At 41.5% G+C, this 25,092-nt stretch overlaps 1 protein-coding gene across 1 annotated transcript in view; it reads left to right on the top strand.

Moving 5' to 3' along the window:
• Positions 1 to 25,092, top strand: part of ARHGAP15 (Rho GTPase activating protein 15) — a 779,285-nt gene that overhangs the window by 388,218 nt on the left and 365,975 nt on the right. The window contains exons 8-9 of the mRNA XM_044304411.1: positions 2,371 to 2,469; positions 3,766 to 3,874. Of these exons, the coding sequence (XP_044160346.1) occupies positions 2,371 to 2,469; positions 3,766 to 3,874 (208 nt within the window). The remainder of the gene's footprint in view (positions 1 to 2,370; positions 2,470 to 3,765; positions 3,875 to 25,092) is intronic.

Genomic DNA, 25,092 nt, shown 5'->3' with positions numbered 1-25,092 from the left:
CAGGATAGGCAATCGGTAACTGATTAATGAGCATCTGTCATCCCACATCCTTGCTGATCAGCTGTATGGGTATAACTCTGTCATCGGCAGTTGGCGCCAGAGCTACAATACACAGTGGGAGTAAGCACTGTAGTAAAAAGCTCCCTCTAGTACAAGGTTGATGGAGTTGGGTAGTTTTGGTGACAACTTCTAGCAATGGAGATACACTCGAACAGGTGAGGATAGGCCAGAACTTAGTAAAGACTTGATAACCCCTATCATTAGATCCATTTATGGAAAAGGTGTCCAAAGACTACAGATGTGTCCACCTTTCCATTTTTATGTATTTCATTAGTGACTCCAATTTCTCATAATAAAAATTCAATAAATTTTCACAACATGCTAGAAAACCCTTGAGAAGCTGAAAGTTACACAAATACACATAGCACACACACCTCATACATATATAGCAGTTACATTGATGGCCTATCCTCAGGATAGGTTAGCAATATTAGATTGGATGGGGTAAAACAAACTGTACCCCTTCCTATCACCTGTTCTGGAGCAGCTCTGGTGCCAGAAATAAGCTCCTGAATTACACAGTTGTATCATGGAGTGGTCAGAGGTGCTTATGGCAGAGTTGTCACCACTGAAGTAAATGCTGCAGTAACCAGCTCTGTCCACTATGCAATGATTGGAGCTGTTTAGTTCTAGAGACAGAGCTACTCCCGAACACCTAAATGGCGGGGGGTGTCAGACCCCCCCCATCAATTTGATATTGATGGCCTATTGTGAGGATAGGCCACCAATGTAAAAATATTGGACAACCCCTTTTATGCGGTTTTGAATATTTTTAGTTATTTATGTTACGCGCTTATACAGCACTGACTTCTGCAGCATTTTTAGCATCAAGCTGTGCCCAATGGGGCTCACAATCTGTTCCCCGAATCCCCATCAGTATGTCTTTGGAGTGTGGGAGGAAACCATACAGTTGCTGTCCTTTTGGTCAGATATGAACCTAGGACCCCAGCACTGCAAGGCACTAGTGCTAACCACTGAGCCACCAGGCTGCCCAAGTTTTGAGGACTTATCCTCCAGATAGGTAATTAATCATGAATATGAATCATTGACTCATGGGGTCCAACACCAAGCATCCCTGTCAATCAGCTGTTTGAAGAGGCTGTGGCCTCCTCCCAACTTACCAAACACAGTGATGATCATTATATGGTTGTGCTTGGTATTTCATCTGTCACTTGAAAGGGAATGAGCCATGCCTAGGTCATGTGACCAATGACATCACTGTGGCGAGAGCTGCAGTCTATTCAAACAGCCAATAAGATATTGATGGCCTATCCTGAGGATAGGCCATCAATATTAAACTCTTAAAGAGGTTGTCCGGGTTCAAAGCTGAACCCGGAAATACCAACATTTTCACCCAGGCAGCCCTCCTAACATGAGCATCGGAGCATTTCATGCTCCAGTGCTCTCCCTTGCCCTGCGAGGAATACAGCTTCTTTGTTTATGTTTTTACACTGCTAGAAGGAGGCTTCCACCTACAGTAGCAATGTATTTGGTGACGTCACCGACTCTGATGGGCGGCCTTTAGCGCTGCCATAGCCGTTTTACAGGCTAGGGCAGCCCTAAATTCTGCCCATTAGTGCCGGTGACGTCACTGGGCTCACTGCTGGGCGGAAGCCTCCGCCTAGCAGTCCCTATGGAGAGCCTGGTACATCACCAAATCTTCTAAAAAAGACTTTGCCCTGTGCGATTCAGCACAGGGCAAAGGACAGCATCGGAGCATGCTCTGATGCTCATATTAAGGGCGCCGCCAGGTGAAAATTTTGGTATGTTCGAGTTCAGCTCTGAACCTACCCAACCCCTTTAAAAAAAAAAAAAGAAAACTTTGAAGGTAAAGGGGCTGAGCTGAAATACTACACACAGTCCATAGTTACAGCATTTCTAATTTAGTGCAACCACTTTAAAGAATACAACCTGAAATAAACTACTGATATCCATCCATCAGGAGGCTAATAATTTGGTTATCTCTTCTCAATTGTCTAGACTTATGAGAGTACAGATCATAATGCAGGTTTCTTCTTGAAAAATAAAATGTCGGACTAGGAGTTAAAATACATTTTACTGGATTATGTAATTGTTTTATATTATATTTGTGTTTCTTTTGTACTTTCACATCTAATTTGCACAGTTTCCACTCTCAATTTAGTACCACGAATGCAAAAAAAATAAAATAAAATTGCATTGATTTTTAAAGTGAAGGCTCCTTGTGCATGTTAGTATGAAAGTGAAGGAATTCCCATGGTCCAGGCATGTTTGGTCTAAATAAATAATCTTTCAGCAGTCCACTTGCTTACAATAAAATTCTCTCCTCAGATCACAACAGAATCAGGAAATGAGTTCCTTCTACAGTCAGAGGCAGACATCACCGTACAGGAATGGTTCTCCGTCATCCGAAACACAATTGACAGCTTGGTATGTGTTACTTTGTTACCTTTTTCAGAAGTCCGGCCTGTTTATACAGTATGGTGGATGGGAGAAATGACAGATATGCAGACGAAAACAAACAGCGTGAGCCGTCAATAATGAAATAATTACGGCTTGATTATTTGAAGAATTAGTCATTTGCTTTGACGTCCTTGGAAGGTTACTTTCTTTAGGTGACGGCTCAGTTACAGTTCTATCACAAAAAAAAACTTCTGTTCTCTGATTTGCACGCCATGATTTGTTCTGTGGACAGAGAACATTACATTAAGTGGGGGTGTAGAGTTTTGCAAACCTCTTTTCAAGTTCTCTTTTTTGGGTTTTATTTTAAAAAGCAAGATCCTTGGTAGCACTTGCTTTATCTGAAGTTATAAACCATGTCTAGGGCTGTTCTTCCAGAGGTTCCCTAATTGGCATGAAGGTCCATTCAAAAATTAGATCACCATAGGGTCGCATAGCACTATAACATTGGTTTAGTAGAATCAGCACTTAGAGAGGTATTGCCATCTGGTAAGTTTATTGGTAATATATCCTGTAAATGTCGGATTGGTTAGGGTCCCACCTCTGGGACTTGCTCCTATCTCCTGAGCAGTGCCCCATAGTGAACAGAGAACAAGTAGTCTATGAGCAGCCACCCTCATTTCACTTTGGGGTCCCATTCTGGAGGAGGAGAGGGTGCCAAAGGTGGGACCCACACCAACATGACATTTATGGAATGTCCTATCAACATTATTTAGATAAGCCATAAAAGTCCCAGTTGTGACTATCTCTTTAATTTGTGAGAGAGAAAGAAAATCTGGTAATAGTCTCAAACTGTTCAATCAGTGCTTTTTCATTAAAGAAAGCTAATATGAATACCTTTGGGTTTCTGAGAAAGATATTTAAATTTGTTTTTCTTCCAAAAAGAAAAGAACACTAAGTCTATAGGATTCCAGTAGAAGTAAGATATGCTAATATGCATATATTTTCCTCAGAAACTCAAGCAGTATTGGCTGGACTATAATACTCCTTATGCATACGAGGTGGTCTCCGTAATGAGAAAGAGCACACCCAAGCCCCATATAAAGGACACTCAGCTAACCTGCGCAGTTTTCTCTTTGAGACACTTAGTTTTCTTTTCCTTTTGGATGGAGAACTGACTTGCTCACATCATTCACCTAAAGCAAATGACAAGAATTTTTGGGGAGTTTCAGGATGAATTCCAAACTGGTAGCGTCAATTAACTCATCTGTAATTCAGATCAAGAATCTCTTTCAAATCTAAGCACTTTTGGGATGTGTCTTTCAGGGAACAGTGCAGCCATTTTCCACACTGAGTGTTAAGTCTGCCAGCACGGAGGTCTTACACCAAGGGGCTGGACTGAAAGAAAAGAAAAGTGAGCAAAGGAAATCGCTGGGTATGCATTTTTTATTATTCATCACTTTTCTGTTACAATTATGATCTTTGGTGCATCCGGCCATCACCTTTGTGTATTACACATATACATTCACTCACAGGTGTCCCTGACCCTATGGATCCACATTCAGTACATGGCCAGTGTTTCTTATGTAATTAGCTTTAACCAGTATGAGAAAAGAAAGCTAAACCTAGATGGCGCACACATGCAAATGTGCGTAGATGTGAACCCTAAATTACAATATCACTGAGCATTTCCCAGCTAAGCTGCAGAGGAAATTCATGTAGGCTAAAGGGAAAGTCTACCCTTGAACTCTATTAAATTTATTTTTATTTAAATTGGTTTCAAGTTCCTTCTGTTCCAGCCCGCATTAGGATATGTTCCCAAATCACATAAGTTCTGTGGTTTTGCCATCATGGAGTTTCATGAAGCAAATCAGCTTTTTAAAATAGAACCAGCAAACTGAATGAGATTTTAAGAAATCTCATCCACATGCTGTTTGAAAAACCTCACAGCCTATTTTTTTTAGTTTTTTTTTTACCCTGCAGAATGTTAATTTATGCTACAGATATCCACTGAAGATTTCACTCTTTGCAATGGAAACAGTGAAATCCACAACCATTTCCATGGCAAAAAACTGTGTGTAATACATGTTTGTTATGCAGTGTTTTTTGTTGCGGCAAAATCTGCAGTGGACATTTCCACTGTATTTTTCATCCCATGTGGACATTACCATTGATTCAAGAGCTGTACTCACTCTTCTGCTGGTGGAGTCACACTGAACATACATTACATTACTTATCCTGTACTGATCTTGAGTTACATCCTGTATTATACTCCAGAGCTGCACTCACTATTCTGCTTTTGCAGTCACTGTGTACATACATTACATTACTTATCCTGTACTGATCCTGAGTTACATCCTGTAGTATACTCCAGAGCTGCACTCACTATTCTGCTGGTGCAGTCACTGTGTACATACATTACATTACTATCCTGTACTGACCCTGAGTTACATCCTGTACTATACTCCAGAGCTGCGCTCACTATTCTGCTGGAGGAGTCACTGTGTACATACATTACATTACTTATCCTGTACTGATCCTGGAATACATCCTGTATTATACTCCAGAGCTGCACTCACTATTCTGCTGGTGCAGTCACTGTGTACATACATTACATTACTTATCCTGTACTAATCCTGAGTTACATCCTGTATTATACTCCAGAGCTGCACTCATTATTCTGCTGTTGCAGTCACTGTGTACATACATTACATTACTTATCTTGTACTGATCCTGAGTTACATCCTGTAGTATACTCCAGAGCTGCACTCCCTATTCTGCTGGTGCAGTCACTGTGTACATACATTACATTACTTATCCTGTACTGATCCTGAGTTACATCCTGTAGTATACTCCAGAGCTGCACTTACTGTTCTGCTGCTGGAGTTATTGTGTGCATACATTACATTACTTATACTTTACTAATCCTGAGTTTCATTCTGCATTATTCTCCAGAGCAGCACTCACTCCAGATTTTTCTTTTAATTTGTAATCTTCATGAAAAGCTAAGAGCAGCGCATCAAATTTATCACAAATGTACAGTATCATAAGCTTTAATGTTACAATGTTTATTGCATGAAATTAAATTGCTTTTTGGAATAATGTTTTAATGATCACAAAACGGAGTCCGATACCATAGCCAGTACAGCACAGTGATGGAGCCAAAACAGACTTCTGAATATTTGGCATAGAAATAGAGATGACACATTGTTAGCAATTAACAGGTGGCTCTCTCATTGTCCAGTTTGCCTACACAGAATTCCAAAAATTGGGATATTTCAAAATATAAATTTTTAACACCACAGATTTTCTGCAGCCTACACATTTATCTGTAAGTAATTACTTGTTTATATTGTACAAAATGTAAAAGGATAGTATCATAGTAATTAAACTTGATATAAAATGGCTTGTACTATATGTGACATCATCTTCTCATGAGAATGCCGAATAGAGTAAGTAATATAATTAGAGAAATTATGAAATTCATTCACGCTTCATTTGGTGGTAAAAGCAGAATGGCGTTATGGATTCCGTTACCACGGACCATAATACAATTCTATGACGGAATGCATACGACTCCCCTACATAATGGAAACGGGGATGGATCTGTTTTGCAGCCCATAGACTTCTATCATGACGGAATGAATAACGGAATGCCTCTATAGGCATTCCATCATAGAATTGCGTTATGGTCCGTGGTAACGGAATCCATAACGCAATTCTGCTTTTACCATCAAACGAACCGTGAGCGAATTTCAAAATATGAAATTCGCTCATCTCTAAATAGGATCTTACAATTTTTGGGTATTTTTGCAATTCTGAAATTAATTCTGAAAAACAAAACTCTATATAGAAGGAAATTTCCCCAATCCAACATCAGATAAATATATCAAATTCTACTAAAAACCTGTAATTAATTGTCAAGATTTGATACACGAAACGGATCTACAATTATGAATTAGAATTAAAGATTAATACATTTCCAAAAATTATTTTCAGGTCACACTCATCTGAAAAAAAAATAATACTTTGAATGCCTGGAAAAGTCTTTCCTGAAGGTCTTCTACTTTTACAAGATAGTTTTATTTACTTATCCATGAGGGTCCGATAATCATTATATCTGATCATCTACCACCCCTTAAAGCAAATTATTGCAGTATTAAAGGAATTTGATTACTAGTAATGAGCAACAGGGGCAATATTCAAATTTGCGATATTTCGCAAATACTTTGTAGAATATTCGTCATATATTAGCAAATTGAAGAATTCGAGATTATATTCTTGATTGCAAAAATTATTATGTAATATTCTCGTAAAGAGCGTGAAATACCGGCATGGGTCACTTATGTTATATGCTTCAAGCTGGTATAAGTTTCCTGAGACTGGAGAAAATGGTTGGCACGGCAGAACATTAGAATAGCTTTATATGCAGATAGAGTGCAAATTTTCGGCAATAAATGATGCACATATTTTTTCGCAATACGTGCAACTTGTGACATCACAGCACTGTGTCTGTAGCATGTATGTATGGACAGCAGAACCTATCAGCTCCACTATATCAGAATCTAACCTACACTGACTATCTCCCACTAACTATCTGTATTATATATATAAGTTAACTGTCTAATGTAATAAAACAAAGCCCAGAGCACAGCAATGACACTGCTCTCTCTCTCAGAACTTTAAAAAAAACTGTAGAAAATGGCTGCTGGGGAGGTTCTTTATAGTAAGGGGTAGGCAGCTTTCCTATTGGTTGCTAGGGATGTTGCTAAGCTCAGACAAAGACATTGCAGCCTTCTCATTGGCCCACAAGCTGGAGGAAGGGAGGGATGATCACCTGATGTGTACCGTGTTAAAAAAAAACAACAAAAAAAACCTGAATATTCGTCATTATGAATATATAGCGCTATATTCTAAATATTTGCCAATTCTCGAAGTGACGATATTCGCGAAAAAAATTTGCTTTTTGAATATTCACGCTCAACACTATTCATTACCTCACTCAAAATATTTAATGTTATTGAGCGATAGAGGAAAAGTTGTTAAAATGACATGTCCTTTTCCTCTCTGACATCACTTCCTGCTATGCCGATATAGAGTGAAGTTGCAACATACAGGATTCCTGCTCTAAGCGGTCCACATCTGCTTCCCTTCATCTATCTATCTATCCATTTTTCCAAAGGAGCTGTCAAAAATGAAAGATGGAATCTGATTGGTTGCTATGGGCAACTAAACCAGTACTACTTTATACCAGTTTGATAAATCTACCCTATTGTATTCTATGGTATTATCTGGACACTAACATCTATCTATCTCTATAACTTTATCTATCTATTAATTGACCCATTGATTTTTTTCTTTCTTTCGTCTTTCTTTTTTTCTTTCTTCTATTTCTTTATCCTCAAAGTTGTCTTCTCATTTATGCATTTCCCTATGAAGGCTGGATAGCAAACACAATACAGCTTCTTCCTGACTTGGCTGCCTCCCTCCCTCATATACAGAACTGGGCCCATCCACAATTAATTACATATCTATCTACTATCGATCTCAGATCTATCTACCTACTTAAAGGGACACTGACAGGCCCAATTAGCATATTTAGTTATATATATGTCAGTACAGGTCTTATAAAGTCTATTAAAATCATCTAAGTATCCCCCCTCTCCACCTTATAAATAGGGAAATATAAAGTTTTATAACCTGCTTGTCCGGTCACCAATTTGCCCAAGGGGCGGCATTTCATCTGAAAATGCGCCCAGCCAGCCGCTCCCAACTGTCGTTCTGAAGCCCCGCCCAGCTCATCAATATTCACTTCGCTGGGCGGCGGCTACAACTCTCCACGGTCACGATCCTGCGCATGGGCAATCGAATCCTCCTGGCATCGTTCCTGTCTAATCTTCTGCGCCTGCGCCCCGCCGTGGTTAGATCGCGCCTGCGTACACACCCTGCCTGCGTCCCCGAGGCCACTGCAGCCTCTGCCGCATGCGCCAGGCACTGTTCACAGCAGCGCTTCAGAGCGCTGCTCACTCACATCTCAAAAGGTGTTAATGATAGGTGCCCATGCGCAGGATCGTGACCGTGGAGAGTTGTAGCCGCCGCCCAGCGAAGTGAATATTGATGAGCTGGGCGGGGCTTCAGAACGGCAGTTGGGAGCGGCTGGCTGGGTGCATTTTCAGATGAAACGCCGCCCCTTGGGCAGATTGGTGACCGGACAAGCAGGTTATAAAACTTTATATTTCCCTATTTAGACGGTGGACAGGGGGGCTACTTAGATGATTTTAATAGACTTTATAAGACCTGTACTGACATATATATAACTAAATATGCTAATTGGGCCTGTCAGTGTCCCTTTAATATCTATCTAGCTGCCTATTATGTATCTATTATTTTTCTATCACTCTATCAGTTATCTACCTATCTATCTATAGATTGCCCCAATAGATGTCTGTGCCCGGTCCTGCGTAAAGGGGCCTGAACTCATTATATTTGATGGTATCATCTATCTATTGAACTAACTATCTCTATTACTTTATCTATTTATTGACCTATCTGTGGATCTATCTATCTATTTTCTATTACTTTATCTATTTATTGACCTATCTGTGGATCTATCTATCTATTTATTTATCCTGTTATCTTTAAAGTTGTCCTTTCATTTATATATTGTCTTATATCTTACCTAGGAAGGCTGGGTAGCAAACACAATGTCCACTATTACAGCTTCTTCCTGACTTTGCCGCATCCCTAGGTCACCCTCCCTCATATACAGAACTGTGCTCATCCACAATTAATTACATTGCAATCTTTATCATTGTACATATTGGGCATATCATCAATAAGATCTAACAGGTTATTTGTGATCAATCCGTAAGAAATAAATCCCACTATTAAACAACTGAATCCAATGTCCCTTCCTTAAGAGTTGTCTTCACTGGACCTTTGGGACCCTGTTGCCAGAGCCTCGGCTCCTTAGAGGATCCATTGCTAGTCTAATAGACTAGTCTAATCCTGGAGTAAGAGGTACATCAATTCATAGGCATCTGGAGTCTCGAGTAACTATTTGGTATTACCTGGGATTGTTGTACTGGTGGCCATATTGCCTAATGCCTATCCACCAACAGAAGTAACTAGGTAGAGTTTTTAAAAGCTTGTTAGAAACTGTTACTTTATAATATCAAATATAATGATTGTGACACGCCAATAAATGCAACATGTGAGTGTACACTTATATCATTTTAACTATTCTTTTATTTATTTATTTATTTAGTTATTTTATGCATTTATTATTTCATTTATTTATTCTTTAGAAGGACCTTTTAAAAAAAAAAAAATTTACTTATTAAATTATTTTACTTACTTGCCTGATATCCATCCCATGAACTGTAAATGCAGAGCTCCAAAATACAGAGCGGCTGTGTCCTCTGAAGTATTATCTTTATGAATGTAATTTGTGATTATGTGTGACTCACAATACAAACAAAATCCCTGAGTTAACCAAATACTTTTGGTTTCATGGGAAAAATCATAGGTTTGTAAAGTGCTGAACTCATGTAAATATAAATATTCTTGTTTACCGGTTTTGTTCTGGAGAATTGCAGCTTTCAAGATTGCTTGTGTTTGCTTAATACCACAGCTTCATCATCCTGCTCACATGATGTTAACAGGCCAAGACCGTGTAACCCTGTGTGGTAAGGCTCCCTAGGGAAAGGGTCTCCTTCCCACCTCTGGGACCCAGACCTCATTTGACCCCCTATTGCCTTCTACTAGGGCCTCTCTACTGAAGTCTACAGAGATGGCAACTACTTTATACTTCCAAACAGTGGGCCATGCACACCTCTGGCCACCTCTACCCCTATTTTGGGTTGGTTAGGATTACCACATTCTCATCAAGGACTGTGAGTGGTAAAGGCCCCCTAAGGCTAATTGCACACTTGTGGTGGTGATCCGTCAGATTGTTCTAGCAGAGAACAGCCTGCCAGATTGCTCTGCATTCCGGCATTGCCAAAGGTTTGTTTAGTTCCATCCGGCCCTATTCACTATAATTGGGACTGGGTTGAGATCCAGCCACATTCTGGCAAGTATACTGAGAATCAGATGAAAAACAAACACTGCGGCAGGATTTTTGTTCTCTGCATATTTACCGGAATGTAGCCGGATCTCTGCAGGTCCCCATTATAGTGAAAGGAGATGGACGGAGCCTTACAAACCTCTGGCAATGCCAGAGTGTGTGGAGAACAGGAACAGCCTGCTGGATCACCACTGCAAGTGTGCAACTAGTCTAAGTCTGTAAGATGAGGGGTCTGAGGCATGTGGCCAAGTTTCCCTGCCTAGTATTTTATGGTGAACTTTCAACTTTAAACGGAATGTGTCACCAGAAAATGGCCTATGTTCAAATCACATTTGTGTATGTAATGGGTTATGATTTCCTGATCTGTACAGGTAACTTTTCAGTAGCTCTTTTTCTTATCATTAAATGCATAATTAAAATGACAAGTAATACCTCTGTATAGATAATACAGTATCAACCATTCTCAATAGGTGATATGATAGTTTGTCTAGAAAACTCTCCCAAGTCAATAGGGTCAACTCCTGTCCATTGTTTATATGGCCCATGTGGCTGCTGTAAAAGAACATGCATTCTTAACTTAATTTAGGCCTAGTGGCCAGTGTGAAAATTGCAGGATTATAATCAAAACATTTAAAAAATATAGTGACATGGAATCATTTTAAAAAAATTCTAATTTAAAAAAATTAAAAAATAATTTACTTTTAACCCATTAAAGCGATATTTCACCTTAAGGACCAGGCCATTGTTTGCAAATCTGACCAGTGTCACTTTATGTGTGAATAACTTTAAAATGCTTTTACTTATCCAGGCCATTCTGTTTTTTCGTCACATATTGTACTTCATGACACTGGTAAAATGGAGTAATAAAAATTAATTTTTATTTATAAAAACATACCAAATTTACCAAAAAGTTAGAGAAATTTGCAAATTTCCAAGTTTCTATTTCTCTACTTCTTTAATACAAAGTAATGCCTTCAAAAATAGTTATTAATTTACATTCCCCATATGTCTACTTTATGTTTGGATCATTTTGGGAATGCCATTTTATTTTTTTGGGGACGTTACAAGGCTTTGAAGTTTAGAAGCAAATCTTGAAATTTTTCCGAAAATTTCTAAAACCCACTTTTTCAGGATCAGTTCAAGTCTGAAGTCACTTTGTGAGGCTTACATAATAGAAACCACCCAAAAAGGACCACATTTTACAAACTACACCCTCAAGGTATTCAAAACTGATTTTACAAACGTTGTTAACTCTTTAGGTGTTCCACAAGAATTAATGGAAAATAGAGATAACATTTCAAAATTTCACTTTTTTGGCAGATTTTCCATTTGAATAAATTTTTTGCAATTACAAAGCAAGGGTTAACAGCCAAACAAAACTCAATATTTATGGCCCTGATTCTGTAGTTTACAGAAGCACCCGATACTGTATGTGGTTGCAAACTGCTGTACGGGCACACGGCAGGGCGCAGAAGGAAAGGAATGCCATATGGTTTTTGGAAGGCAGATTTTTCTGGACTTGGTTTTTGACACCATGTCCCATTTGAAGCCCCCCTGATGCACCCCTAGAGTAGAAACTCCAAAAAAGTGACCCCATTTTGGAAACTACATGATAGGGTGGCAGTTTTGTTGGTACTATTTTAGGGTACATATGATTTTTGGTTGCTTTATATTACACTTTTTGCGAGGTAAGGAAACAAGAAATAACTGTTTTGGCACTGTTTTTATTTTTTGTTGTTTACAACATTCATCTGACAGGTTAGATCATGTGGTATTTTTATAGAGCAGGTTATTATGGACGCGACGATACCTAATATGTCTACTTTTATTTTATTTATGTAAGTTTTACATAATTATTTCATTTTTGAAACAAAAAAAATCATGTTTTAGTGTCTCCGTAGTCCGAGAGCCATAGTTATTTCAGTTTTTAGGTGATTGTCTTAGGTAGGGTATAATTTTTGTGGGATGAAATGACGGATAGATTGGCACTATTTTGGGGGGCATATGACTTTTTGATCACTTGCTATTACACTTTTTGTGATGTAAGGTGCAAAAAATTGGCTTTTTTTACACCGTTTTTATTAACTTTTTTTACAGTGTTCACCTCAGGGTTTAGGTCATATGGTATTTTTATAGAGCAGGTTCTTACGGACGCGGAGATACCAAAAAAAAATCATGCTTTAGTCTGAGAGCCATAGTCTTTTTTATTTTTATACAACTTTTTTGATCACCTTTTATTATCTTTTTTTGGAAGTAAGGTGGGTAAAATTTTAACGTTATCATAGTTTTTATTTTATTTTTATGGCGTTCACTGTGCAGGGAAAGTAGCATGACTGTTTTATAGATAAGGTCGTTACGGACGCGGTAATATCAAACATGTGTAGGGAATTGAATTTCTTTAATTTTTAATCAGTAATAAATGTGTTTTTTTATTTTTACATTTTTTCCACTTTTTTTTTTTTTTTTTACCCAGACCCCCTTGGTTCTTGAAGATCTAGTGGGTCTGATGTCTGTATAATACAATACAGTACACTATATAGTGTACTGTACTGTAATTTCACTTTACTTAGTCTGATCAGACTTCTGCCTTTAGCAGAAGTCTAATCATCACCATGGACAGCCATGGTAACCATGTAAAGGCATCCGGTTGCAACAGAGCAGTGGGTGATGGGGAGGGAGGGGGGCTCCTCTCTCTGTGATCCCATCAAGAATTTTATAGGACTGTGACATCACATTTATAGGGCTGTGACGTCACAGGGCTGGCTCCTGATTGTCTGCATGCATGGCATTGTGGGTGATCCCTCGTTCCCAGAGTTCCTTGATCCATGTCCTAACATGTGCAGCAGCAATTTAGAAAAAAATACGATTCGTTACCATGAAGCGTGAGGAAATTTGGATTCGGTGCGAATCGAATAATTCCTGAAATTCGGATCGAATTCCACTTTGTTAGCTTTGATTCGCTCATCTCTAATGCATATCAATGAAGATGTGGATGCACCACGTTATTTTGAAGTTACACAGTGTAAGCTACCATATTTTGATAAAGATCACCCAACTGGTCACTGCATTTTTTCGATTCAATTCTACAGCAGCATACTATATAAATATTTCCTCTTCCAGACATGTTCAGAATATGGAGCATGTGATCTGGCAGAAAAATAGCGACATCTATAAAGCAGATTTATAAGAAATGCACCATAGCCTCTGATTTCAAATGCAGTCTTTGATCATCACAATGACAAATAATGACTAATATGTATCCAATCCTGGAACTTAAAAATTATCTTGTTGATAATGATTGGGTCACTGTCAATGGAATTAGGATTTTGAAACAATATTGTTTTAGGATTAATATTTTGACTTACATTTATATGATATATTCAATTAATTTTGAAAATATACAATATTTAAAAAAAATAAAAATCAGATATTGTCAAAGAATGAAGTTTGTTACGGGTTTTTGGCTGAGTTTGGAAAATACTGTATGAGCCAAAGAGTATTGGCTGTGACAATCCAATATGTCCCACAGTACAAATTGGCAAAACGTAATTCTGATTTATTTCATTGCTTTTTTTCCTCTTTTGCAACAAAAATAATGGTGACTAACTGTGGTGGGAATGTTTTTCCCCCTCAGCTTCTTGCGATGATAAATTGAATAACAATTCGCTATACAATATGGTGCTCAACTGTTTTGATAATGATCATGATTAATATTAGTAGTAGTAGCAGTGGTTATAGCAGTACTAGTAATACTAGTAACAGCAGCAATAGTTGTAACAATAATTGTAATGTTACTAGTCAGGGGCGTAACGATCGTGGTCGCAGAGGGTGCGACCGCAACTGGGCCTGGTGGTGGGGGGAGGGGCAGCAAGTGCTTTTAGCCAGCCCAGTCCCCCTCCGCTTTTCTTTGTCTATTTAAAAAGTAAGTGCCTAGTGCGGCTGCGCACATCCCCATACATACACCCTTTCTGCAGCAGAAAGGATGTATGTATGGGGATGTGCGCAGGCGCACTAGGCACTTAATGCTCAATGTCAGCAAGACCCGGCGCTGGAGGTCACGGGTCTCGTGGGAAGACGTGATGATGCTGCCAGTGAGACGGGGCGAACGAACGCGAAGCAGAGCAGAAGTATCCAGATGTAGCAGGGTTAACACTCACACTCTTAACTCAAATTTCTTAACTCATCGCGTTATCTTGAAACAAAAGCCATTGAAAAGTAATTGGTTAACGCATTTAGTTGCATTTAGTTTAGATTACATGTCTCATAAAGAATGTGTGTTAACCCTGCTACATCCATAAATATTTATATTTTTATTTTTTTAGGTGTGCACACGCTGTGCACCATACTGGGGGCATCCGGCACTATGAATTGAATTAAGAATGGGTCGGGGGGGGGGGGGAGCACAAAACTCTATATAAAGAGGGTGGCAGCCTGGCAGGGCCTGGGTCATACTAGGGGCACCTGGCAGTCACCCTATGAACTGAATTTAGAAAGGGAGGACTGCAACAGCCATATAAGAGGGGGCCACAAAAAAATATAATCTATACAGAGTGAGAGGGGGGCAGGGGCAGCCAATCATTCAATTATATACAGGGGTCAAAATGAAATATATTTGGTCTGGGTGGGGGCCAAATGAAATATATGCAGTCTGGGTGGGGGCCAAATTAAATATATATAGTCTGGTTGGGCGGCCAAATGCAATATATATAGTCTGGGGACGAAATTAAATATATATAGTCTGGGTGGGGGCCAAATGTAATATATACAGTCTGGGGACGAAATTAAATATATATAGTCTGGGTGGGGGCCAAATGCAATATATACAGTCTGGGGACGAAATTAAATATATATAGTCTGGGTGGGGGCCAAATGAAATATATACAGTCTGAGTGGGGGCCAAGTGAAATATATATAGTCTGGGTGGGGGCCAAGTAAAATATATACAGAGTGAGTGTCGGGGGAGGGGGCAGGGTAATGGGTTTGAATGTTAATGGGGGTGGAGGGCCCCAATCCAAAGTTTGCCCTGGGGCCCATAGACCTCTAGTTACACCACTGTTACTAGTAGTTATAGCTGTTGTAATAGTAGTAATAACAGATATAATACTATTGTAGTAGTAGAAACAGTAGTAGTTGTAACTATAATAGTAGTAGTAGTATAAATAGTTGTTTAGTAATAGTTTTGGGTTTGGATTATCTAAGAATTCCGTTATGGACTTATGGTCTATGACAACATTCAGATGCTGTGCAGGGAATATCAACTCAAGTATAGCCTGTACATTGTAGGGAGCACAATGTGATACATATCTTAGCTACAAAAAAAATACCTTTATGTAAGGTGCACCATTTTGAAATTGATTCTTAAAATTAGTATTTTTATGAAAATTAATGTTAACACCACATGGGTTACGTCATTAACTGTAAGACCACATTTAGCATTAGGTCTCATGCTCATTGTGGGATGTACCCTCTATCTACCCAGGTTAGACCCATTTTTGAAAAGACCCTTTAGATTCCATATAGTCCATTGATTCTAAACAGCGCAACCACCCTACCCATCAAGATCCCAATCTTAGAACATAGGACGCAGAGGTCACCAAAAACTATCGGGGCCCAGCTCTGTGTCAGATCTCTTAGGGTAAGGCAAAATCTTTAACCACTCAACGTCTCATTTGACTTAATTCTGCCAGTTATTCAACTACATTAATGTGAATAAAAAAAAAAAAAAATCTATATAATGCAGAAGTCAATATGATAGAGGGGCTTAATTTCTTTTATTTTCTAGGCTTTTATTTTGCTAGCAGATGTTAAATTTGGTGCAGTCATATCACAGCTGTGTGGCTTCAAAGCTCAATCTGGGTTTGAGTATGCAAATAGACACATGAATATACGCCTTGCTTCCGTTATTCCACAATCCAGCACACTAATATATATTGTATATGCAGTATGTAAAAGAAGCTGATATTATTAAGATAATGCAGCCAAGTAAGTGAGGTAGGCGTATTTCCCAACCAGCGCACAAAAGAGGCAAACGTTCTCCTTCACAATTTAGTTTACCAAACAAAGCTGAGATGCTGGTGGAGAATGCCGCTATATAGAACTTTCAATTCTGTTCTTTCAATCGTACTTCAAAACACAGCTGTGCTTGTCCTCACACCATTGTATGCATTGGTATGCAAATCACTGGGATGCATGAGATATTCCACTTTCTTTCTTTAAAAGCTGCTCAGTATGATTGTTACACATCATCTTTCATAGGCGCTTGGTGTCAGGCCGGTTTAAGAGAGCGAGACAAACTTTTCAGTAGGATGCAAAATCATACCTTGATTCCTTCATTAAGTCACGTAGGAAAAGTTCATAAAGTTTAATCTATTGGCTTGCATTTCTTAGGTCTCCATGGATGGAGCTTGGTAGTTACTGTAGGTTCTCCTGAAGATCATATAAAAGAAGTTTCACTGGGGGCACTTCAACGATCTGCCATAACATAAAGGTGGTGTCTCACATCAGCAGCCAAGTTCAACTAAAAACCCAAAGTCTGGCCAAAGTCCCAAAGTGGTTGCCGATTGTTAAGGGCTATGGTGTTTGCCCAAAAATACCTAGCCAATAACAGTAGACAACCAGATAGCAATTCATTTGCAAACTGTAAAGACTTTGGGTTTTTGGTCAAATGGTGGGTGCATCTCAGTTGTCCGATGGCCACTATGTGGGTCACCATTAGTGATGAGCAAAGTTTTGAAAAAAAAATTTGGGTAATTTCCTCTACAAAGAATTTGATTTGTTATGATTCTGAATAGTTATAAATCAGTTATACCCGTACGTCACGGTGGGTGAGGGAATGTATGGACCGGGCTGCTGCATTGAGCTGGCTCCATAAGCAGCGGGTGCTGCTGTATCATACAGCAGACACATGGCCGCAGTGACGGGTAATGGTGATTAGGGTGACTAGGACAAGACATTAAAAGATCCCATGTTCTAGCCCCCTAAGGGAGTTAAAAGTTGTCACTGAAAAAAAAAAAAAAGAAGTTAAAAACACCCAACTTTCCAAATTTTTACATATAAAAATATATATATAAAAAAACAACATATTATGTATTGCCTAGTTCGAAAATGTTTAAAGTAGTAGATAAATAAAATATTCTAGTTTGGTATCGCCGTATTTGTATTTTGCCACAAAATAAAGACCTTATGACATTTTCAGGGCCTAGTGAACACCATGATGTCAAAACCCCCAAAACCTTGGCAGAATTGTATTTTTTTTTTCAATTTAACCCCCACATACAATTTTTTTTCCCATTTTCCAAAAACGGACATGGTAACTTGAGTGGTGCTCTTAAATAGTACAACGTATTCCCAAAAAATAAGCCCTTATATGGCTAATATGAATGGAAAATTTTAAAAGTTATGGCTATTGTAACGCAAAAATGGGCCCTGTACTATATGCTCTGAAAACAAATACAAACAATGAAAAAAACGGACTGAGAATAAATATAAGGCTACTTTCACACTTGCGTTCAGTACGGATCCGTCTGCATTATATTGTTAAAATATTTCTAAGTGTGAAAATAGCCTCAGACGGATCCGTCCAGACTTTCAATGTAAAGTCAATGGGGGACGGATCTGTTTGAAGATTGAGCCATAGTGTGTCATCTTCAAACGGATCCGTCCCCATTGACTTACATTGTAAGTCTGGACGGATCCGCACGCCTCCGCACGGCCAGGCGGACACCCGAACGCTGCAAGCAGCGTTCAGGTGTCCGCCTGCTGAGCGGAGCGGAGGCTGAACGCTGCCAGACTGATGCATTCTGAGCGGATCCGCGTCCTCTCAGAATGCATTAGTGCTGGACGGAAGCGTTCGGGTCCGCTCGTGAGCCCCTTCAAACGGAGCTCACAAGCGGACACCCGAACGCTAGTGTGAAAGTAGCCTAAAAATGTACACATTAAAATTGTAAATGGCTCTGTTCTGTCAAATGTAAAACTACTGAAAGAACAGAAATTATTTTTTATCACTGTAGACAGGACGTAAAGCCAACCAAAGATGAGAAGGTTATCATTAGGACTAGTGTTGATCACGAACATTCTAATCACGAATATCGGCACTTCAATAATTCGCGAAGATGTAGAATATAGTGCTATATCTTTGTAATCGTGAATATTCAAAATTTCTTTTCACCAGTACCCTTACTGCTTCTTGCTTGTGGGCCAATGAGAAGGCTGCAATATCTTTGTCTGAGCTTAGCAGCATCCCTAGAAGGACGAACATCGGCCGGGACGGTTCGCAAACGCAATCACGATCAAATGTTCGCGAACCGCAAGTTTGCAGTGGGCCCCATTCACTTTAATGGCAGCGAACCTGAAAAACCTTCAGCTCATATTTGCAGCCACCAAATACTTAGTAGAAGTGTACAAATAGTCCCACAACATGGACATGGATCAATGACAAAAATTCCAACAAAAAATATGTATGCTAATAAGTGGACATTTTTATGCATCTTAGAGGGAAATTCTCTGAAATGTGCCCTGTTGGAGACTAGAAAAAATTATTTTAGGCCATAGGAGTACGGGCCTTAAAAATTAGGCATTCACCTGACTTTAAAGAAATTCTGATTATGTGGCTCGAGGTGCAAGTTGTAGGGGTGGGGGCCTATGTGGGATGGGACATCTGCATCAGGCTGTTTTCCAGCACCCAGATCTCCCCTCCCAGGTAGACCACCACCCCCCTTCACCACTAGTTCTACCCTTAGCATCAGGATTCACAACATAAAATACTGCATATGTAGAAACCCACCGCATTTGATGTTAAATCACCTTCTGGTTCAAAATGTTTGATACACATTCTCCAGATTGTTAAGTAGACCACAAGGTCTTTGACTTTGGAGACATTTACAACATTCCCCTTTGACACCAAGCGGGGACTACAGTTGAACTTCCACGTCGAAAGTACGGGACCAATTTTCTCCCCACCTACCGAGTCACGTGACACATCACGGGGAGACCTGCAGACCACATGGGACGCATCGCAGATCCTTGCAGGGCAAAGTAAGAATTGGATCCCACGTCTCACGGCCAGTTTCCAGTTACTGAGCCTTAACAAGAGACGACACATGGAGTGGTAAAGTACACTATCTCAATGTGTGATTGTATAATATTGAGCACAAGTTCCGGCAGAGTTGAAATACAGGGACTGCATTTGAACTTATTAATCTGGTTGCAATAGTTTCTTTCAAGTATTTTATCCCTGTTTTATATGTATTTGTGAATATATTTGTAAATACATTTTTACATAAATTTTTATCTGCAGTGGTCCACGTGTTGCCAGATATTGAGTGCCCCCCATTTATTTATCTATTTACTTCAAATAGTTGAAATTCAATAACATGTTGTCGTCACTGGTGTTGAATTCCTCTGAATATGCATTCAGCGTACATAAAAGAACAAGTAAGTAAGTGGCTGGAGGTAGATTACACGGTCATTGGATATAAATTTTCCAGCAGGCCAGTGTACTACAGGCCCCAAAAATGATGCATTCAGCGTACATAACAGAACAAGTAAGTATGTGGCTGGAGGTCTATTAGACGGTCAATGGATATCAATTTTACTGAAGGCCAGTACAAATAGAAGTCAAATACATATGTTTAAAAGAACTAAAAATATAAAATTGGATTAAAAACAAGGCTAACGAAATCCCCCCTCTTGAAAAAAAAACTAATGATAATAGTAGAAACACGTGGACGTCACAGGTATTGAATTCCTCCGAGGCCCAAAATACTAGGCTTTCAACGGACAGAAAAGGCCTTTTATGCTGCTGTATTTATCTAAGACAGGTACTAATATTTTTTCGGGGTGGTGGCGGATATTTGTGGGCTGTCATTAGGAAATTCAATAAAACGTGGTCGTCACAGGTGTTGAATTCCTCCAAGATCCATGCCTCATTCATTTTTAGAAATGTGAGGTAGTCCACACTGTCGTGAGCTAGGCGAGTGTACTTATCGGCACGATTCCCCCTGCTGCGCTGAACGTTCTTTCGGTTAGGACACTATACGAGGGGCAAGCCAAGACTTCCATGCCAAACTGAGCCAGATAAAGCCTGCACACCCAGTAGTCCAGGGGTTCCTCGCTTCTCAGAGCGTCCACATCGGCCGTTAACCCGATGTAGTCGGACATCTGTCGGTCTAGGCGTTTCCTGAGGCTGTATCCGGAGGGCGGCTGTCGATGGGTTGGCTGCAAGAATAATCTCATATCCGAAGTGACCAACACATCTTCAAACCGCTATCTTCTTGCATGCGCTGTTGGATTGGTACTCGCAACTGTTTCTCTGTGAGTGGAAATTCCTCTACCAGCGCCCCCAAACGGCAGAATGCAGCGTTTCTCGACGCAAGGCCTGGAAGTGCTGCATTTTGACAGCCCTCTGTGATGTGGTAACATGTCCGCCATTTTGTGTTTGTACCAGGGGTCTAAGTATGTTGCCACCCAGTACTGGTCCTTGTCGTTTATGCTTTTTATACAGGGTCCCTCTTCAAACACTGGAGCATGAAGGCCCCCATTTGCACTAAACTAGAAGCGGTGGAGTGGCCTGGCTCCTGCTCATCGTCCAGGATAATGTCATCCTTAGTCTCCTCCCCCCAGCCATGGACAACACCAAGGATACCAGAAAAGTTTAAAGCATGCTCTTCTTGCTCCACCTCCGCCCCAGCACCATCCTCCTCTGACTCCTCTTCAGACTCCTGTTGACTTGTCTCAGATGGAGACTCCCCCACTGGGAATTCATTCAGCATTGCGACTTCCTCGTGTTCCTGCTCCTGCTCCTCGACGACTTGATCAATTACATGACGCAATGCACGCTCCAGAAAGAAAGCGTAAGGTACGATGTCACTGATGGCATCTTGGCTGCGACGGACGAGTTTGGTAATCTCATCAAAAAGCGGCAGAAGTCTGCATGCGTCGCGCATGAGCAGCCACTGGCGCGGTGAAAAAAATACAAGCTCCCCAGAACCTGTCCTGCCGCAGAGTCCGTACAGGTAGTCATTAACTGCACGTTTCTGCTGGAGCAGCCTATCCAGCATATATAAGGTGGAGTTCCATCGCGTCGGGCAGTCCCAAATCAGATGTCTGACGAGCAGGTGGTGTCGCCGCTGAACATCAGCAAGGCGAGCGATGGCCATGTAAGATCTTCTAAAATGGCCAGAGATTTTCCTAGCCTGCCACAAGACATCCTGGACCCCAGGGTATTTGGCAACGAATCGCTGCACGACTAAGTTCCGGACGTGTGCCATGCATGGCACATGTGTCATTTTCCCCTTTTCCAGCGTGCTCAGCAGATTGGCACCGTTGTCGCACACCACTTTACCAACTGTCAAATTGAGCGGGGTTAGCCACTGATCGGCCTGTGACCGCAAAGCTAAAAGGAGTGCAGGACCGGTGTGGCTCTTGGCTTCCAGGCACAACAGCCACAGCACAGCATGGCAACGTCTCACCTGGCACGTCGAATAGGTTCTGGGGAGCTTGGGTGGCGCAGTGGAAGAGGCGGTAGCAGTGGAAAAAGAGGAATCATCTGAGGAGGAGACCGAGGATGGAATAGGAGGAGGAGAAGAAGAGGCAGGCCTGCATGCAATCCGATGGCTGTCAGAAGGTTTACCCAGTGGGCAGTAAAAGTTATGTACCTTCCCTGCCCATGTTTGCTAGACCACATGTCTGTGGTCAGATGTATCTTAGCACCGACACTGTGTGCCAGATTTACATTCACTTGCCATTGAGCGTGGCCATGCAGCTTTGGGATGCCATTCTGGGAGAAATATTTCCTTCCGGGCACATTCCATTGCAGTGTGCCAATGGCCAAAATTTTTCTCAAAGGCCTCTGAGTCCACCAGTTTATATGGCAGTAGTTGGCGGGCTAACAGTTTCGACAAGCCAGCCGTTGGACAAGAGGGTTATCCGGCGTCATCATCTTTTTTTCGCTCGAACATTTGGGCTACGGAAGCCTGCCTTGTGCCAGATGAATGCGACGACCGCATGGTGGAAGGTGGAGTGGAGGACAAATGGGAGGAGAGAGGAGAAGGAGAAGAGGCAGGATACGGAGCACCAGGAGTGTGTCTATGTGGGTTCTGACAGTGTTGCTCCCACTGGGCTCGGTGATGGGAGGCCAGGTGCCTTCTTATGGCGGTCATCCCTAGGTGAGTGTTGGGCTTACCGCGACTTATGCGTTGACACAGCACAGGCTGCAGATGGCAACACTATTGTCAGCAGCGGACACTTTAAAAAAAGTTTACACTGCAGAGACATGTGCAGGCGTCCTGGGAGCGCCAGATGTGACCGTGCATGGTGGATGGCTCATTCCAGATACATTAGCGATCTCGGAGTAGGCATAAACAGCGGAGACCAACCTCCTTTGGCTGATCTGGGTACTGTCAGACTGCTGGGTGGCGACCGTGGCTACCTCCTCTTTCTCATACAATGCAAAGAATGGCTGTGCATCGGTAAGGTCTTGTAATGGATGGCAAAATAATTCCATAGACTCGAGCACTACCCAAATGCACTATATAGAACGTATATAATTGGTATATCACACCCCTGCCTCAATCAGTTTTTTGTGTGGAGGAACTGGTATATTACACCAGTAGAAATTATTTGTTCTAATGGCGTTTGTCACTATCTGTAGCTGCGTTAATCCAGCAAAACCGCAAACAAATGCTGCACTACCCAAATGCACTATATAGAAAGTATATTATTGGTATATCACACCCCTACTTCAATCCGTTTTTTTGGGGAGCAACTGGTATATCACACCAGTAGAAATTTTTTGTTCCAATAGCATTTGGCACTGTGTAGTTGCAGTATCGCAGCAGAAACGCACACAACTGCTGCACAATAGAAAGTATATTATAAGTATATCACAACCTTCAGTAAGTCACACCTATCGATAGCACACCTATACCAGTCCTTAAATGGACTTTTGTGGCCCTATTAGCTAGCGTTTGGTGTCTCTAACAGTCTGTCCCTGCTCCACACAGCAACCTCTCCTTACACTGGCAAAAGACTGAATGTAAAATGGTGGACAGATTGGGTTTATTTATAAGGGGTATGTCCATGTGCTGAAACATCTCAATTGGCTGTCCTGTACCACCTGATGGATGTGTCATGGGTCAAAGTTCTTCACAATGTAAAAAAATATGGCGCCAGCTGTCATGGAACCATGAACCAGACGTACAACAAGAGATAAGTGGAAATAAGAAGGCTTTATTGAAAATCAAGCTGTCAGGCAAAAGTCCAAACGGATGGCTAAACCGAAGCAGGGTCTTGCGAAGCCAGAGGTCAGGAACCAGAAGGGTAGTCAGACGAAGCCTGGATCAGGAACCAGCAGGGTAGTCAGACGAAGCCAGGATCAGGAACCAGAAGCAGCAGCAGTCTTAGAAGCATGTGAACACAGGAGGACCAAGCAAGGAACTGAAGCCACAGACCTCCTATATATATGAGCTAGGCATCCAGCTCCTCCCAGTGGGAAGGAGAAGCCGCAGGGTGGGAGGCTACAAGAAACCCAGAAACCAAGATGGCCGCCAGCACATGTCAAACGAAGGAGAACAGCAAGAAGGTAAGACCATGACAGTACCTCCCCCTCAAGGGCCCCTCCTCCGCGGAGTAAAGAACGGTTTCTGAGGGAAGCGTGCGTGGAAGGCTCGGAGCAAGGCAGGAGCATGGACATCTGCAGAGGGAACCCAGGAACGCTCCTCTGGACCATAACCACGCCAATGGACCAAAAACTGCACCCAACCGCGGACCAGGCGTGAGTCCAGGATATTGCTCACCTCATACTCCTCACGATTGCCCACTTGGACCGGACGAGGCTGAGGAACCGAGGAAGTGAAACGATTACACACCAGTGGCTTCAACAGGGAGACATGAAACACGTTGGAGATCCGCATGCCAGGAGGAAGCGCAAGGGCATAGGCTACCGGGTTTACCCTGCGAAGCACTCGGAAGGGACCAACAAAGCGAGGTGCCAGCTTGGGAGTGGGCACTCGAAGGTTGAGGTTGCGGGTGGACAACCATACGCAGTCTCCGACCTGGTAGGAAGGAGCGGGCGCTCATCTGCGATCAGCCTGGAGTCTCTGGCGCCGCGCAGAGACCTCAAGGGACCTCTGGATCTGTACCCAAGAAGCACGTAGGACGGAAAGGTGATCCTCCACAGCCGGAATATCCTGGGGAGAGAATACCTCTGGTAACACGGCAGGTTGGAACCCATAATTGGCCATGAAGGGAGACGTCCCAGAGGAAGAGTTCACCGCCGTGTTCCTGGCAAACTCAGCCCAAGGCAGGAGGTCAACTGGAGTCAGCCTGGAGTCTCTGGCGCCGCGCAGAGACCTCAAAAGGCGCGCCAGAACCTGGACACAAACTGACTCCCCCGATCCGACACAATCTCCTTGGGCAAACCGTGCAACCGGAAGACCTCCATGGCAAAAATCGTGGCCAACTCTTGTGCAGAGGGTAACTTCTTGAGAGGAACACAGTGGCACATTTTGGAAAACCGATCCACACTCATGAGAATGACCGTATGGCCTCGGGATGCAGGGAGGTCCACAATGAAATCCATCCCCAGG

This window comes from Bufo gargarizans, chromosome 8 (genome assembly GCF_014858855.1).
Source record: "Bufo gargarizans isolate SCDJY-AF-19 chromosome 8, ASM1485885v1, whole genome shotgun sequence".
Classification (NCBI taxonomy): Eukaryota; Metazoa; Chordata; class Amphibia; order Anura; family Bufonidae; genus Bufo; species Bufo gargarizans.
The sequence above is the reverse complement of the archived record's forward strand: the minus strand, read 5'-3'. Positions and strand labels throughout refer to the sequence as shown.